Source organism: Protopterus annectens, chromosome 8.part0 (assembly GCF_019279795.1).
Source record: "Protopterus annectens isolate FY-2018-M chromosome 8.part0, PAN1.0, whole genome shotgun sequence".
NCBI classification, from domain to species: Eukaryota; Metazoa; Chordata; order Ceratodontiformes; family Protopteridae; genus Protopterus; species Protopterus annectens.
The window spans coordinates 1,370,820,938-1,370,840,855 of NC_056741.1; the positions used below are offsets into that span (position 1 = coordinate 1,370,820,938).

General features: G+C 39.7%; 1 protein-coding gene across 1 annotated transcript in view; it reads right to left on the bottom strand.

The window, feature by feature from the left end:
• Window positions 1-5,251: 5,251 nt before the first annotated feature.
• The window catches only part of DSCAML1 (DS cell adhesion molecule like 1), a 1,743,400-nt gene continuing 1,728,733 nt past the window's right edge, over window positions 5,252-19,918 (bottom strand). Inside the window, exons 26-27 of the mRNA XM_044080956.1 lie at window positions 12,293-12,604; window positions 5,252-6,474 (exon numbers count right to left, since the gene is read on the bottom strand). Of these exons, the coding sequence (XP_043936891.1) occupies window positions 6,002-6,474; window positions 12,293-12,604 (785 nt within the window). The 3' untranslated portion in view covers window positions 5,252-6,001. The remainder of the gene's footprint in view (window positions 6,475-12,292; window positions 12,605-19,918) is intronic.

A 19,918-nucleotide genomic window follows, 5' to 3' on the forward strand; every position in this document is an offset into this window, starting at 1 on the left:
TAGCTGTAGCATAGTCCAGATACAGGTTTGCTGCATCTGAGTCTATTTTGTAGTGGCTGTTTGCACTAAGCATGTTTTCCAGATCATCTTGGATTGGAAGGGGGCTTTCTGCTCTCTAGTGCGAGGATTGTGCTGATTGGAACCTGTCTGGTGAAGGGTGGCTGGTCTAGGGCTTGAAATAAGCATCCTCATTAGTCCCTTTGAACCCTTTTAACGGTTTTTCAAGTTTTAACTTCTGGTATTTAAGCCCTGCATTTGTGCAGGTTTTTGCTGGTTTGCACTTCGCTCAGCACCACACACTGCCCCGCAACTGTGCACTATAGCAGGACAGTTTAACTCAACAGTTTTCTCTTAGATACAGCTGTAGCACATTAGTGTACCCCTCATCCTTAATACTTTCTGGGTCACAAAATACTACTAGTGAGCTGAAACCTATTAAACTAGACCCCCCCAAAAAAACCCAGGCAGAAATATCCATCCACTGAGCTCCTTCTTGATCGATCCTGAAAAGTCCCCCTTAGTGATAACAGTCTTCAACCTAGCATTATGGACAGTTGGACCACCCTTGTTTCTCCTGACAATCTTGTTGACTTGGGTCTCTTGAGGCAGTGTAGCAATTGCCTCATGTACACCGACAACCCTCTACTAATACCTCACTCTAGTACAGTGTGAGAGAGAGGTATCCACACCAAGAATCTTGAATCCATGCTCTCCCGCACTCAAAACAGCAACACGGAAAAGGTTGTCAGCCCACCCACCTCTACACGTGCACATAGTACCACTACCCATACACACAGTACGCATCTAACACAAAAATCAACATATAAGTATGTTCTCTCAAAACAACCTACTGAGACATTAGAGACCTCCAAGACACAAGAATGCTATAAATAACACAGTTCCCAAAGCAGCCACAACACATAGCAACACCAGTGTCTCACCTACCAAGCCCATAAGGAGTAACACTCAAAAAAACAATTTTTCTGATCATTGGAGACTCAGCAGTGAGACACATGGATGTCTCACTCACCAGGCTGCACAAGGAGAAAGTCAAAGTCAGCTGCCTGTCTGGTATCAGGATTCGTCAGATCATTCAAGCACTCAGGTCTGTCAGCAACAAGTACCATTATGACTCTGTCATAGTTCATGTTGGAGTGAATGACCTGAGATGTACCTCAATGGACTATATGAAGAGACATGACTGAGCTCTCCGAGTATATGTCCCAGGCAGGTATGTCCCTAGCCTTGAGCAGCATACTGCCCACACCTAGAATGATGCTATAGTATAAACAAAAATGATTGTGATTTCAATAACTGGCTTAGTTTTTGGTGTCATTCAAAGGGGACCCAGTTCCTGTCAGCCTGTGAAGCCATGGTCGACAAACCTCACTGCTTTGCCAGAGATGGTTTGCATCTGGCACCTCTAGGCTTTTGGCTGCTGACAAAGGCTTTTGCCTCCCCCACAGTCCCTTTTTTAGGCAAGGTCTCAAAAACAAAATTACTGATGTGAAATTTACAAATCATAACAAAATAAGGATCATGCTGCTAAACTCTAGGAGTGTAAACCAAAAGATGCACACCCTGGAAGCACTTCTACCACTGGAAGATGTAGATTTCTATGCAGTTACAGAAACCTGGTTCAAAGCCTTAGAGAGTACCCTGACCTTGCAAGGCTACAATGCCTTCCACACTTTCAGACTGCAGAATGGGGCACCGTAAATTCTTACCGGGAATAGCACCCACAACCCTCCTGGACATGGGCAGCCATTACTAAATGCAATCCTGGGTATTAACTAATATTTCTATGGTATTAATTTGGCGTGAAACGGCTAGGTTTGAAATGACCTCCTGGTCGACAGAATAGTAATCTCCCAGGATCCCATGAGTATTTTACTGTAGCCTCCAAATAGGCTTTCTGCCTCATGAATAAAGAATTGCAACTATCATCCCTCTGCACAAAGATGGGCCAGCTACAGACCTATAAGTCTCACTAGTCTCATATGCAAAACCATTAAAAGAATTGTCATGAAAATTATCAATAATGACACAGGAAACTTCCAGACACTGGACCCAACCCAGTTTGGTTTCATCAAGGGCAGATCATGCCTAGTCAACCTGGTGGACTTCTTTGAGAAGTTCACCAAAGTAATGGACAAGGGGAAAATGTTTCACACTGCCTACCTTGACCTGGCCAAGGCATTTGACACAATATTGCACTGAGGCATTGTTGAAAAATGCAAGAGGTTAGGTATAAACCCTTATGTCACCCAGTGGTTAGCCAACTGGCTCATAGACAGAACCCAGGAATTTAAAACTAGTGAGTCCAACTCGACAAAGAGACCAATCACAAGCAGAGTCCCTCATGGAGTGGTCCTGGGCCCACTACTTTTTGTCATTTACTTCTTTGAAGTCAAGACCGACATCAGGGGCCTCTGGCTTACCAAATCTGCAGATGATTGCAAATCAGGCACAGTTATAGAATGCCCCACTGACACTAATGTTCCACAGGAAGGGTTGACACAGACAAACAACTGGTGTTAAAGCCATGCCAAGAAATGCATAATAGTATAGTTTGGGAAGTCATCCACCCTTGGTAACTATCATATTGACAACACACCCCTTAGAGCTGACCCAGAAGTGAGGTACTTAGGGACTCTCATAGACAGTAAGCTAATCTTTGACCATCACATGTCTACAGTAGTAAGGAAATCATTCTATGTTGCGTAACTTATAAACAAAGGTATGGCATCTAGGTCCAAGGAAGTCATTGTTCCACTGTATTAAGCATTCATCAGATCTATCATTGAATACAATGCCACCTTTGGTATGTACTTAATCGGGCAAATCCAACAACTGGGACGTCCACAGAGGCTCCTCACTAAAAGAATACAGGAAGAAAACAGCATGTCCTATGCACACTGCTTCAAAGCCATATCCCTGTATTCTGTCTGCTACAGGCTGTTGAGGGGAGAGCTATGCCTGGCATACAAGGCATTGTTGGATCCCACTCTGATGGACCTAATGCATATCTGCAAAACAAACAGCACTAGAATTACCTGTTCTAAAGACTTAAGGTTTGCCTGTGATACAAATAGGACCTGCTGCAGAGATAGGTATGTGTCCTAGAGACTAACCCCTTCTCTGAAAGAGGCTCCCTGTCCATGTAAAGGAAACTTTCTCCCTAACCCAATTCAATTGTAACTTGGAGAATTGGATGGGGAACAGGAAATTCATCCCTGGTATGGCACATGTGTCTCTAATGGACACAGGCAGCCTGTAAGTGATTCATCTCCCACACCCCTGCTTGTAAATGTTTCACCTCCCAAGCCCCTGCCCACATTTCTCAAAGGTACTAGAACTTGTCAGAGAATTAGTATGCATGGCTAGGCTTAAAAGGGTCTGAGTGGTTGCTAGTCTTCTATACATTTATGAAACTATGAGTGGGACTGTAGGATTTCAGGTAGTACCTTAGTAGGGTCTATATCACTTCGACGAAACGGCAGAAATTCAAACACCATATGTTCGAACTTCTAACCTTGAAGTGCAAAACCACTGAAGCCTTAGAACAGCAATTTTTTTCCCAGGGAAAAAAAAATCGCTGTTCCAAGAAACACACACAACACAAGCACATCAAAAAACAGAAATCCACACACACATACACTTAAAATCCTACATCTAACCCTATGATAAACTGTACATACATTACTATCTATCCACTTACCTTAACCCAAACCCTAACCCTAAGGTCTGTCACTATCGCACACTCACCTGACCCTCGCCCTAACCCTAACTCACCTATCCCACCCTAACCCTAAAGTCTGGCACTATCGCACACCCACCTCACCCGCGCTCTAACCCTAACTCACCTAACCTGCACCCTAACCCTAAAGTCCGCACAATCGCACACTTACCTGAACCCGACCCGTAACTTTTCACCACAGTGCTGAAAATAGCAAAGCCACAGAAACGACCAACCAAGTTCTTTCCCTAGGAAAAAATTCAGTGTTTTGCAGCATTGCTATTTTCAGCATTCGCTGTTTTGGGTTCGATATTAGGGCATTCTATGTTTTCAAACTTCGATGTTCTAATATAGACCCCCTTAGTATGCATGTCAGATCCATATTTTTAAGGTTTAATTACATCAACCCTGCTCGCTTGTTTACATTTATAAACTAATATCAGGCTTAGAGTGGGTAAATCAGTACAACTATCTGAGACAGTAAAATCATTAAGCGCAGCTGCGATAAAATGGTTTGTACAGTTATGCCAAGGAGAAGGCTGAGGGAGATGCACACCTTCAGGCAACATTTGCCATTTACAAATCTTGTTCTTGGACTTTTGTCATCATGTCTAGATGATACTTAACTATACAAAGTACAGAAAATGTATTTCTCTGTGTTAAAAAGACTAATCAAGGAATTGAACAACCATCAAGAAGAACACACATTTGAATTTTAATAGGGTTCCTTTAAGGCATGTTTTTCCTAAGCTGACAAATTTGTCACTTATGGTGAACACCCACAAACTGTAGTATTCCAGCACAGTTTAGGATATATTTTATTGATGCTCTGTGTGTATCATTCACTTTATTTGAAATCTCCCTTAATTTAAATCAAAATGGATTCTGTTCCCCAGGTATATCGACATTTGGAATTCACTGTTTTAAATTTCTGCTGTCAATTTTTATATGCAGACATATGACACATACGTGCGTGTGTGCATGTATCTATAAATATAAATATATATATATATATATATATATATATATATATATATATATATAGATACAGATATATATATATATATATAGATAGATAGATATAGATAGATGCATATACACACACACACACACACACACATATGGATACATACATACACACGCACATATACATGGATACACACACACACACACACACACACACACACACACACACACACACACACACACACACACACACACACACACACACACACACACACACACACACACACACAGTGGCACTTTGACAATATGCGAATGCATTGCAATGCCATCTTTCTCTGGTGACAGACCCCTCTGTTGGTGACCTCAGAGGTAATACTAATACAACAATACCCGATACCACTGTCAGTGATATATCATTTCAGTACAACTCAACAACAAGGTAAACTGACGAACTCTGCAGTCAGAGGAACCATTTTACACATAAATCAACATAATGAGGAATCAGTGCTTGAAAATGCAGACAATATGCAAATTATAAGACATATGTTATTTAGAAATTGTTTTTAATCAAGTATTTTATGAACAAAATATTCTAAACTTAAAAATCTCACATTCCTAAAGTGTTCCAAACACCCTTCTCTGTCACTGTTCTGTATGTTATGTTTTGCCATCTGTGGTGTAACAGCTTAAGATATGTAGTACTGATGAGCACCATGCGCTGACATCATAATCAAACATCTGTGTAAAAAGGGCACAATAATGGTAGCACAGATGCAAGATTATGACATCATACTATGCCTTAACAATGGCAGCACACATGCCATGAGATAGAAAGAATACCTTCAATAATTCAAAATCCAAAAGGCAACTGCAAAAAAAAAATCATTAAAGAAATCTAGATGTATCTTTAAACAGCTTTTTTAAAGTGTGCCTTAGTACAAGAGTTTCTCCTTTTCTTAGTTCTGTTAGTATTTTAAACAGCAAAACAGCATGCGGTGTCTGAGAAGGTTGGTTTTAAAACAATCACCATCAAAATTTAGGAAAAAGGAACAAAACAAAATATTTTCTCTGTGCCTGCTCCCACTCAAAAGCAATGTGAAACATATATTTATTTATTTTTTTAATCTATAACATCAAATCTGTGCACTGGCTTTCCCTTACTCTCTTATTTTTTTTTAAGCTCTGAAGAAGAAGAAAATAGTTTTTATTTATACAAAAGAGTTTATTATATACAAGAGTCTTTTAAATATATAAATAATGCTGAGGAATAAAAGAGAATAGGGGAATTTTCATTTCCTAAACTAAGGTGTAGGATTTTGAATATGCTCCAGTTCCCTGCTTCTGAGCCCTTCCTGTCCCAGAGGAGCTCATTTCTAATAAGGAGTCTCTTGAACCTCCAGTTTTACTGTGTGCTGTAATCCGTGGCTCAGCACTGGTGGTGGTGGAAGTAGTACTAGCAGCTGCTGCTGCAGCAGCAGCTGAAGCTGCAGCATTTGCAGCAGCTGCAGCAGTAGCACCAGTGGAAGCTGCTGAACCTGGCATAGTTAGAGTTCTTTGAGGTAAAGTTGCTGTTGATGACCCTGGGTGTTGCACACCTGGTGGTTTGCTGCCTGGATCCAATGTCATGTGCCGGGCTTGTGCATGGTAGGCCCTGGCCAGATTCCGGATGGATGCTTCCCTCGGAGGGACCACAGGACATGGGTCATGAACGTCAGGCTTGCGAAAGAATGCCTCTGACTTCATATATAAGGAGACATTGCAATAGTCACCTGTAGGAAACATGATGAAATAAACATTCAGACAGTTCAAACAATTATCACTAACAAAGTAACACTATTGCAAAATAAAATATTAATAGAGACAAGGGATGCATTTACTTTTAAACATTTTTGCAAAACTGTTTCAGATCTTTATTTTTCTATTAAAATGTTAAAATACACAGAAATACAGAAGTGAGCATTATGGGATTAATGTGGAATTATTAATTTTCATCACTAAAATGGACTTTGTGTTTTGTGTGTTTTCCACAAGATAGAGTTACACACAAATACTTCTGCTGCTGTAAACAAAACATTGACATGCCTGAAAACACTACTTTCATCTGCATGACCCCACCACACGCCTGTGCTATTGCCATAAAGATCACCACAATGATTCTTGCTGATCTGTTTTCAGATTTGGTAAGGGATAACAATACATACAAATAGTTGAAAAATTTGATCAAAAAGATCTGACACTTTTTTTCTCAGTCAAGTCACCCAAAAATCAGAACAACATGCTGTTTTATTTTACTGACATGACTATATACAGTGTAGCTAGGGTGGTGCAAAGGGGGCAGTCACCCTGGGTGCAAGCTATAACGGGGCATGGTCAGGAGATGCTGATCTGGTACTACAGTACTGGTATTCATTTCTGAATGCCAGTACAAAAATGAATTTTGATACTGGTTTTGCTGTTAGAACTTCATTACCGAAGTGCTTCAGCACTGTGTGTTTGGTATGGCTGTAGCTAGTCGCTTGCTACAATAATAACTTGCTAGACTAAATGCATTAACAGACTTGGGGCACAAAACTTGAACCTGACCAGGTCAGAAAGGACATTATTTTATGATCCTCAACTTACAACTAAGGTGCGCCAGATCAGGAAATGGCAACACGCCCCCTAAATGGACCAGCGATGGCTCTGTGTGCGCGTGTGTGTGTATGTGTGTGTGTATACATGTGTGTATGTATGGATGTATATATAGGTTTACAATCAAAATGTGGAAAATCAAAACAATTTTCCACTTTTTGATCAAATTCATTATCCGAATTTGGTAATACAGAATTACCAAAATGTCGGAAATGGTAACCATGGAATCGACATTAGAACACTGGAATTTCCAATGTTGGAATTCTATGTTACCGGTAATGTTCTTGCAGGTGGGCAATCCCCCCTGCACCCCCCATGTGGGAGGCTATGCCCCCCACACCCCCTGCATATTATATATTCCAACTCCGAGATCGCACTATAGTGAGGAAAAGGGTAAATTTCCCGATCACTACTGTAGTAAGATCTGTTATCAGAACTTCGATCCCATATTAGCAAATGCACACAACCATTTGGCAATGAGGATTTGAACATTTCCAGATCGGCATTACGGAAACTGGAAAAGACACTGTCCGCCATCCTGGTTTAGCTTAAGTGGTGTTCCACATTTTGATAGTACTACATATATAATATAATACACACACACACACACACACACACACACACACACACACACACACACACACACACACACACCCTTGGGGGATTTATAAAGGTTACAGCAAGGTGTACACCTCATGTACAACTCATGGTAATCTTTCTGAATTCAGACATAGCCCTAACACACTGCCCTAGTACAAAGACATGAAGCACCAAGTTGGGCTGCCTCCAAGGTTGTGATACTTGGAAATGAGGCAGTCCTGGAGACAGGAATATGCTAATTACCCATGAAATCTCACCTGCAGAACCACCTCCAGGAAGACATCTACATGCAGGGTGATTCATGAAATCATTTGGATGAGTAGATCAGCATTTGACCCCTGCCATGTCAAAGTAGTAAACATGGCCAAAAAGCCATTTTCAGTCATACTGGAAGAATTAAGTACTGGGGATTTTAGTGGTAAGTTAGGGTTGGGAGGTATGTGAGTGACTGACTGTATGTGAAGGGTTGCAGTTGCGAGTAAGAGTGTGTTTGTGTGTCTGTGTGTCTCTGTCTAAGGGGGCTTGTGTGTGTGTGTGTGTGTGTGTGTGTGTGTGTGTGTGTGTGTGTGTGTGTGTGTGTGTGTGTGTTTGATTTGTATGTCTGGGTGAGTGGGAGTTGGTGTAGCTATCATTTCTTCACACAACCCTAGGCTAACGAACATAATCTACAACACTGGGTGGGGGGCAACTAGCCATCAGGGATAACAATACTATGGGGAAGATGGGAAGCATTAGCCAGCAGGGAGTAGTACATAAGACATGTGCCATAATGGCACTCAAACCAGTATTGGTATTGGGGGGGGCAACATCAGACACCAGGGATAGGACTTGCAGACAACTCAGGGACTGGTATGGGGACTGTGGTGTTTGTGTTTGACTGTGTACTTCTGTATGTGGAAGAGCGACTGAGGAGGGAGGGATGCCTGTGATTACACTATGGCCTGCCGCCACTCACTACTGCTGATCTACACTTCTTGGTAGTTAACTGTGATTCAGAGACATGCAAATGAGCTGATAATGAGGATTCCTTCATCACGGCTTACACATCTCTGAATTGCAAAATACCATATCACGAGAACAGGGCCTTTGTTGCGTAAGCCATATGGCTTGCAATGGGCCTGTTAGTGAATAACTAGGTTGGTCTGAATGAATTGTGATCAACACACAATCAAGAAAAAAAACACTGAGATCCCACCCCATCGGATATGGCTGAAATAATAGGAATTATTATTAATTTTTTTTTTTTTGCTGGGGGAAAAGCCTCTTTTCAGCCCCCCACACCAGACCTCCACTATATGTATATGAGTGTGTGTCTTTGTGTATGTGTGTGTATGTGTGTGTGTATACATAGCTATCTGTCTCTCTCTCTCTCTATACATATATATATATATATATATATATATATATATATATATATATATATATATATATATATATATATATATATATATATGCCAGATTTTTATGATATAAACAAATGAGACCACAATAAATCATTTCAAAACTTTTCCCACCTTTAATGTGACCTATAACGTGTATAATTCAATTGAAAGACAAACAAATCTGTTAGGGGAAAAAATATAAAAAATAAAAAATGTACAATACACTGGCTGCATAAGTGTGCACACCCTTAAACTAATACTTTGTTGTGTGTGCACACCCTTAAAGTAATACTTTTTTGAAGCACCTTTTGATTTAATTACAGCATTCAGTCTTCTTGGGTAGGAGTCTATCAGCATGGAATATCTTGACTTGGCAATATTTGCCCACTCTTCCTTGCAAAAGTGCACCAAATCTCTCAGATTGCGAGGGCATCTTTTGTGCACAGCCCTCTTCAGGTCACCCCACAGATCTTCTATTAGATTTAGGTCTGGGCTCTGGCTGGGCCACTCCAAAATTTAAATTTTTTTTTTTTGGTGAAGCCATTCTTTTGTTGATTTGGATGTATGCTTGGAGTCATTCCTCTTCATCTTCAGCTTTCTAGCAGACGCCTGAATGATTTGGGCCAAAAGAGACTGGTATTTGAAACTGTTCATAATTCCCTCCACCTTGACTAAAGCCCCAGTTTCAGCTGAAGAAAAACAACCCCAAAGCATGATACTGCCACCACCATGCTTCACCTTGGGGATGGTGTTCTTTTGGTGATGCGAAGTGTTGTTTTTGCGCCAAACGTAACTTTTGGAATTGTGGCCAATAAATTCAACCATAGTCTCATCAGACCATAACACATTTTCCCATATGCTTTTGGGAAACTTGATGTATTGTTTTGCAAATTTTAGCCAGGCCTGGATGTTTTTCTGTGTAAGAAAAGGCTTTTGTCTTGCAACCCTACCCCATATTCCGGACATATGGAGAATATGGGAGATTGTTGTCACATGTAGTACACAACCAGTACTTGCCAGAAATTCCTGCAACTCCTTCAATGTTGCTGTAGGTCTCTTGGCAGCCTCCTTGACCAGTTTTTGTCTTGTCTTTTCATCAATTTTTGAGGGACGTCCAGTTTTTTGCAACTTCACTGTTGTCCCATATTTTCTCCACTTTTTGATGACTGTCTTCACTGTGTTCCATGGTATATCCAATGTTGTGGAAATTTTTTTGTACCCTTCTCCTGACTGATACCTTTCAACAATGAGATCCCTTTGATGCTTTGTAAGCTCTCTGTGAACCATGGCTTTTGCTGTAGCAGGCAGCTTAGTAAACGTCAGGAAAATCCTACTAGGACAGCTGAAATTTATTTTGAGTTAATCAGAGTCTCTTTAAATTGATGGCAGGTGTATACCCAAGAAGACTGAATGCTGTAATTAAATTAATAGGTGCTTCAACAATGTATTAGTTTAAGGGTGTGGACACACAACAAAGTATTAGTTTAAGGGTATGCACACTTATGCAACTAGCATATTGTACGTTTTTTATTTTTTATATTTTTTCCCTTACAGATTTGTTTGTTTTTCAATTGAACTGTCCAGGTTATAGGTCACATTAAAAGTGGGAAAAGTTTTGAAATGATTTATTGTGGTCTCATTTTTTTACATCACAAAAACCTGACATTTTAACAGGGGTGTGTAAACTTTTTACATCCACTGTATATCTATATACCTATAGATATATATGCATATATTTACGAATATATGTATGTATATATATATATATATATATATATATATATATATATATATATATATATATATATATGTGTGTGTGTGTGTGTGTGTATGTATATGTATATGTATATATTAGTGATGCATCCCACACACAGCTGATATGACCAGTCTGAGATTACCCTTGTGCTAAAGTCAACAGCTTTCTTGACGTAGGTGTTATTGTTGCTGTACCAAACTATGCCATGGATTATCTGCCAAGACATCACAATATTTTTACATAGGATACTGTTCCAAATAATGTTATCTAAGGCATCAACGTGCCTCTTCTACTGACAACATCCTGGATCATGATTACGGCACTCATTAACCAAAGTGAGACCTCAATCTGAATAGTTAAAATATCCTCACTATATAGGACTGTACTGGTAGTGCTAACTTGCAGACAAACTATATATTAACAAACTGATGAATTGCAAAACTCCAGTACAGACATGGGTGACAGAAAAAAACACTAGTACAGACATGGGGACAGCTGGGAAAATAAGTACCAAGCATGTCAAACTCAACTTGAAAGTTTGGGACAACTGCTGTACTAATGGCCCTTACTAGAAACTATAGTGTGTAAGGATACTGGAAGGGAAGTGATTACACCTTAGGATGTCATTATGTGCTCTGTTCCTGTTTATTCACTATATGTGTATTAAAAGGGAAATGGATGGGTCATTTCTGGCTGGATGTAAAGACTGCAGTGATTTCTGGAGCGCCTCATACTGCAAAACAAAATTACTTTAGGGCCTGATAAATAAGACTCTATTCTCTGGGAATAAAAATCCTTGCTCAAAACGGTAAACACTTGTTTTTCTTTAATTGCTTAAGCACTTAATGGCATCTGATAAGAGGGGAAAAAACTGCTGGAAACTTTACAGTGAGTAGCAGAATGTGATGGACACAGCTGACTAAACAGGAGCTTATAACAGCAATAACTCAAACTAAAACTAAAAAATACTAAGCTTGGTCATGACACAAAAAGTTATTAAATATACATTGAGCTACAAGTAGGCATTTTATTTTCTCAGCACTGGTGACATGGTCGAGTCTGTAATAATGGCAAAGAATTTAATTCACATGAACTTTCTCTTAAGCTAATCACAGAGATATGTTTGGTCATCTTCAAGTTAAAATGCCATTAGGCCATTAATATGCCATTCATTTATCGTCTGAAACTGATATGCAACAGAATTAATTTTGCACTTACTTTTGTTAGCCCTGTGGGGGATGGGTACTGCTACATTTTTCCCCCTGTCAACATCTTGTGGTTTTGGAGGTGATGCAGTAAATCTGCAGATCCCTGGCTCTGATGGTGTACTAACTGATGTCATACTGTCTGCATTCTCATTGGTTCCAGTAGTCATCTGGTCTGAAGAACTGTCAGAGATGAAGCACTCTGTGATCTCAAACTTGGCATGCTGCAACTGTTCCTCTAGTTTGGCATGCTCGTACGCTCTAGCTAACTCCTCATATGTGGAGGAGGCACTCTCTGTCGAGACCATGCTGTTACGTCCTTTGTCTGGTGGAATTAAAAATTATACCTCAGAACTTTATTACAGTGCATGAAATATAGCAGAGAAGAAGCAGAGAATACAAACCATAAAAATGTTCTGTAACCAAAGCAATGTGTTTACCCAGAAAAGAATTGACATTAAAAATGACTTACCTTCTTGCCCAACGAAGGGGACCCTTATAAGTAACAGTTTAAGCATGTTGGTAAGTAGGAGGTATAAAAACTGCCACCATTTGAACCACATTACCATCAAACTCATCCAGTGATAATTTGGTAGCATAACACATCCAAACGGTTGAAATAGAATTACCAGGAAATAAATTACGCTCTAGCAACTACAAACCATGCCTCAAGCCAAATACCCCCCCCCCCCAAAATCAAACTGCTATTCCCATAGTTCTGGTAGTGTTTGAGTTTATCCCTCACTGTTGCACAGGATCAAAATATTTTCTACTGACATTTTGGATAACTACAAAAATACAATGGGAAAAAAGGAACTACTACAAATGACTTCCTCACAAAAACAGTTTACTGCCCTGGTGCCCCGGCAATAGACTTCTCTGAAGTGATATTTTTTATTTATATTTTATTGACCAGCAGTTGTTAACTAGGTTGAGGTCCATTTTCAGAGGGGACTACAGGAAAGCTCATACACTAACTACATTACAAGACAGGGCAGAAGTAGTACAAACATTATACAACATACAAAAGAGAGAATTACACAATCAGTACATAATAAAACACAAATCTATGCAAACAGGATGTAATGTAGGTATGCTCATTTCTGCAACTACAGCATTTCTCAGAAATGAAGTACACGACATTTTCCTTTAATTTCAATTTGTAGATGACTCTTCTTATATTTATAATTAAACTCATATTACACCAACATGATTACAAAATAAAACATCACCATACAACTCATAACTTCTTGTTTTGTCAAATGTTAAGCAGAGGATATGAGGCTTCTGGAAGGAGTACACCATTCTAAAAGTAGACGTGAAAGTGAAGTACTGACAGGGTGCAGTAAATACACAGCAACTCAAAAATTACTCATTTTTGTATTTAAATGCAAACAGTTTAAACTCCAGCCCAGATCACAGTGATTGGTCCTTCATGGGACAGGGATGACATATTTAATGAATTTATAGTAATCATATTGATTTATTAGTATTGACAGATGAAAAGCTAGTATTGCCAGATGAAAAGCTAATACAGAAAAAAGAATCATAAAAAAATGACAGTATACTGGCCGACAGATTCAGTGTCAACTTTACCCCTACCCACCAAAGGACCAATTACAATACCTGTAGATTGCCAGACACCCAGTATTACTGCTGCACAGGTTAAAACATCACTGTCCAAGGCCAAGAATACAGCTTCTATGGGACCTGACAATATCCCTGGTTGTGTTCTACATGAACTACAGAGTGAACTGGCACCTCACCTGTGTGCCCTGTTCAATCACAGCCTCACCTCAGGCTTTGTCCCTACTGAATGGCGCAGTGCTACAGTCATCTCTCTCCACAAAGGAGGAGCGACTACTGACCTTGGGAACTATCGCCCCATTAGCCTGAAGAGTCTGATATGCAAAGCTATAGAATGCATCATCATCGTGGACTTAATAAACAAGGATATAGGGAATCTCCAAACTCTGGATCTGACACCGTTCGGTTTTGGGGGTAGATCATGCCTGCTCAACTTGGTCGACTTCTTTGAGTCAGTCACCAGAGCTGTGGATGAAATAGTTTAACCCTAGCTAAGTGACGATGTATAAAGTGGTTTTTTTTTTTTTTTTAGATAAGCTACCCAGTGCTTACCTCTCCCACCGATAAGCTAGAAGGCTTCCCTCCAACACAGAAAGGCTTGGGGGCTCAGAAACTTACAAACGGTCCTGGATACAGAAAATCTGTATCTGGACTAGAGTACTTACAGGAAAGGCAGGAGTACTTACAGGAAAGGCAGGAAACAATCTTAGACATTTTTTTTGTAAAGTGGAATGGGAGAAAAGAGGAGCAGAAGATAATTCAAGGTTAAAAAACTAAGTGGGTTGGCCTTCTCAAATGTTCTCCCTGTATTAGGTAGAATGAGGTAATAACACTAAACTGGGAGGAGTGCCCAGGTCAAATTTACAGTAGGGGTGGGCAACTGCAAAGCCACCAAGTATAAGAACAGGAGACCAATAGCAAGGGAGGGTGGGAAACAAAAATTAGAACAAACAAACCCAAACAGATGCTTAACAAATCTAGAACACTTCCAGTTAATACCTCACACACAGTAAAACTAGCTAGAAAAGTATGCAGCAGACAATAAAAGTGCTACAAATAACTCATAAAAATAGGCAAAAAACAGGATACTTAATGTTATATATCACAGATCAGTTTGCTCAGTGCCCTTCCTCCGATTAGCTCAGTGTGAAATGGCAGATACGCTCACAAGTTAACTTCTTAAGTAACAGAAAGATGAAACCTGAAACAACTTTAAAAAAAGCTCGAAAGAACCAATGAGTTGCTTACTCCAAGCCGTAGTCCAGGTAACCCCAATCAGCCCAAGCTTGGCATTAACCCCTCTATCACTAGGTGGGTTGCAAACTGGCTCACAGATAGAACCCACAGTGTGAAAGTAGCTAAGTCAGACTGCCAACTAGTCACGAGTGGAGTCCCACAGAGTTCGGTCCTGGGTCCTCTCCTGTTTGGTATCTACTTCTTTGAAGTCCAGGCCAACACGAACGGACTCTGACTGACAAAGTTCGCAGACGATTGCAAGCTGGGAGCTATTATTAACTCCCCAAGTGATGTTGACATCTTACAGAATGGCCTCACTGAGACCAATGACTGGTGTCAGAACCATGGCCTTAAGTTCAATGCCAAAAAATGTGTCATCATCCCATCACACAGAAGGCATTATAAGAGATCTGGGAACACAGGTTGACAGCAACCTCTCTTTTGATCACCACATTGCCACTGTGGTCTGAAAGTCTTTTAATGTGGCACATCTCATTACTAAGGGTTTTGCATCCAGGAAGAAAGAGGTCATTGTCTCCCTCTACTCTTCCCTCATTAGGCCAATCATCTAGTACAATGCCCCATTTGGCATGTACCTCACTAAACACCTGCAACAACTGGAGAGGACACAAAAGTACCTCACAAAGAGGATCCTAGGCCTTAAACACTTGTCCTATATGGACAGACTCAAAAAACTCCAAGTATTCTCTGTCTCATATCACTTGCCTTAAACACTTGTCCTATATGGACAGACTCAAAAAACTCCAACTATTCTCTGTCTCATATCACTTACTTAGAGGCGATCTCTGCTTGACTTACAAAGCCATGTCTGACCCAGCTCTGTTAGAAATGCTACATCTAAAGAAATCCCAATCCCTCCGCACCACACACTCCAGAGACCTCAACCTCATTACCACAATTACCAGAACATGCTGGAGGGACGTTCATCATCCAGAGACTGCCCATGCTATGGAACAGACTTCTCATAGATGTCAAGCAGAGCACCTCGCTGACCCCCTTCAAGAGGGATCTTGATGAGTGGATGGGAAACAGAAAATTCACCCCGGGGATAACTCCAGTGGCTCTACTTGACAGAGGCACTGGGAACTAATGTCAGGTGGCACTATGCCAGGGTAATCCTACAGCTAGGCTTGTAAAGGCCTCAGGGCCATTAGCCTAGTACACACCTATGAACCTATGAGACAAAGGAACCCTTGAGCTAGGTAGCAAGTAGTCCCTACTTCAGTATAGGTTACCCAACATTTTGTTAAATTTCTTTTTAGTGTATTTTACCTGGCTAACGAGTGATAAGCAGTTACCAAGAATAACTCCTAAGTACTCTATATTATACACAATTTTAATGTGGGCTACATACTAAAATATAACAAAAACATCAGGAAAATAGCTAGAGTTGTAGTGCCTGCTACAAAATAGAACACACTCACTCTAGCTAAGAAAATATTACTTTAGATGCAACTTCAAAAATATATTAACTGAACTTCCAATCACTAGCACAACTCTGAAGCCACCTGAAAATGAAACCACAATTTCTGATAATAGTCTTACATTAAACAAAATTAAAATAAAAAAAAAAAAATCTGTGGATGCAAAACAACCCAAGCACTACACAAAATATAGACAAGTCAATTTTGATGTTGCTATACCCTGACAAAAGAACTCCCTACACCAGCATAGTGGGTTTTCCACTGTACTTAGCTCACAGTACAGTGTTACCAACTGCAATGCACACACACACACACACACACACACACACACACACACACACACACACACACACACACACACACACACACACACACACACTCTGCAATGTTCATTAGACAAAAATAAAAACATCAGAAATCCAACACTTTCTTTTTTTCTAACAGAGGCACGGCAAAAACACTACAGTTGGATCTCTCACACTCAATGACAAACACTTTCACTAGAATTGCTTCAGCAAACTGGAAAACTTGCTGAAGCAACTTCCAAAACACCACTGTGCTGCAGAAGGAAAAGAATAGGGAGGTGAAGGTTGAGCAAAAGAAAACAAATTCAAATACTCTTGTAGATTTAAGAGGAAATGAGTTAACATTACTTCACTGAAGGGGGGGCTTTATAATATCTGCAGATCAGGCAGACTTGCTGAATAAATTCTTCACTTCTGTATTTAGGAAACAGTAGCAAGGAATAGTGCCAGCACAGGAAAGTACAGTAGACATGGATGGGAACAAATAGAATGCCGATACAGGAAGAACCAGGGAAAGAACCTCACAGCTTGTTTGCAGGGAAAGCTCAAGCTCTAGATGAACCGCCTACAACAGTACTAAAAAAAACTAGAACTGATAGCTGTTCATCTCCTAGTAGAACTGTCCCTTAGTAACTGATACAGTATCTTCAGGCTGGAGGTTTGTGATGGCATTTCTCTCCTTAAAATTAACTAGCCAGGTATGTACTTATTTAAACTTTTGTCATCTGGGTTAGTGAGGTGATCCAAGAGGCCATTTACAAGTCTGTTAGTAACATTCCATGGAATGTCACGAAAAGGTCTCTGTATGGCAAACTGGTGTTCCTAAATGTTAATTTTCAATTTGATGGTCAACAACAAAATGTCACATAGCCAAGATTTTGATAGTCGAGCTTGACAAAGTTTTGGGACTATGTCACCAGTGAAGCAGACATTGGTAATTCTGTAGATGTGATATGGTACCTTTCATGGGAAGTCAATAAGCAGTGGAGTGCCACAGGGTCCTGTGTTTTCTGATAAACTTTATGTATCATATTTATGTCAATGTTATACTAGGTTTATAAAGTAAGATCATCTTGCAGGATGATGGAACACAGCTTGGTTCTTTAGTCATAAATGGGAGGGTGGTGGTACAGGCATTTGGCATTTAGGGTATATATGTTGTGGATAGAATTTAATGAAAAAGGTGTACATTTACAAACTTTGGAGAGGGAACTCACAGAAAATAATCGTCAAGTTATGGCGACCTTAAGGAAGACAGAAGAAAAGGGACTGAGGGTTATATTCACTCCAAAGCTCAATTATGCTATGCGAAAAGACAACAGAAAGGATAAAAAAAGGCTGGGGTGAAATCCAGAGATGTCAAGGACAGCTTTCTACTGTATGGGGCACTGACAAGGCCACAGCTAAAGTGATGAGTATAAGTCAGTGTATTTTACAACGACATATTAAGCTGGTAGAAATTGGTCAATTATAACATGGTAAAAGTGGACTGTTCATGTCTAAACTGCATGGCAGTATCTGATCAAATGCTAAACCTTTTGTAAAAAAAAATAGCTAAAACTTATTACGCATTAACCATCTGAAAAGAACACTTTTGCAGGGGGAATGTATACTTTACAGCCCCTTTAATTATCTATGCTAACCTTATTCAGAGAGAGCAACCTTCACTTTAAAATGCATTTTTGCTTTACTCATTCTCTGACTTCCCATGTTTGTAGATTTGAACACTCAGTTTACGGTATTACTTATATAAAATGCTGTACAGGTAGTAAGACCAACACTGAGTGTTGCAATTAAAGTATTTGGAAGCTGGATAGCTTGTATCAGTGTTGGCTTAAAAGAAAGACAGGCTGTTGGTAACAAACTACATTGATTCCACCTACTCCATGCAAAACTGACCCTTAACATGACCTGTTATTTATGTTATTAGTGTTTTCAAATACACTTTTCAAATTACTGCTCCTATTTATTACTGAATATATGGGTCTCACCAACCACTCTTTTTATAAAAGGCTCCCTGAACAAAATCTACAAGCTGTTACTTACAATCTCCCTAATAACTGGCAGTCAAGTGGTATGTCAACATATGGTTTGTTACTATAGTAACACCAACAAAATAACTGAAGACCAAAATCTATATTGCAACATTAACAAGACTTACTGGAATGACTTATAGCTCTCAAAAAAACCCCCAAAAAACCTCTAAAACAGACTCCTGCTTTCTACGAGGAAAATTATGGCCCTCACAATTTTTAAATCTAAATTAGATAAACAGATGGAAAAATGCAAATTTATCCCAGGCCTGGCATCCCTATCCCTTATGGACAGGGTGAGTAACTAGCTGGATATATCAGTGGGATTACAATGGCAAGGCTGAAAAAGACTTACCTTGTCATTTGCCTAGTACTGACCTATGAAGCATCCTAAGGTCATAACTATTGGACCCAGAAATACCTATTACCTGGTAACCCATAGAATAAAACGCATTAGGTAGAATTTGTAATTTCTGAAAAAGGCTTAATCTAAAGTAATCAACCCCTTACGTCTTTGTCTTTACAATGCGTCTTTTTAAGGTGGCTAGGATGCATGCCACTGTATTCCACACAAGAGTTGCTAGAAATGTCCTTCCTAACTAACCCAGCAGCTAACTTCTCTTTTTCCAAAGACATATTTATATCTAAGAACATTACACTGGCTCAAAAAAAAAAAAACATTCATTACATTAAGATACTCTCAACATTAACTTTGCATATAAAATGAGGTAATCTATGAAGAATAAATGACTCTTTAAACAAACAGAATGCATGCTATTGTAAATAAATACTCACCGTAAACAAAAATTATGAATGCATGGTGGGGGAGGGGGCATTGTTATTCCATTGCCATACCCTGAACTTGTTGATATCCTTTGTCATAAATAAAGTAATTATGCTTCCAAATTAGTTCAGTACAATAACACATGTAGCTAGCATATGTCATTATGTACAGACAGGTATTCTTTAAGCCAAAGCAAACCCAATTCAGTTGGTATAACAAGCAGCTCATCTACAGTGAGGTAATGCAAGT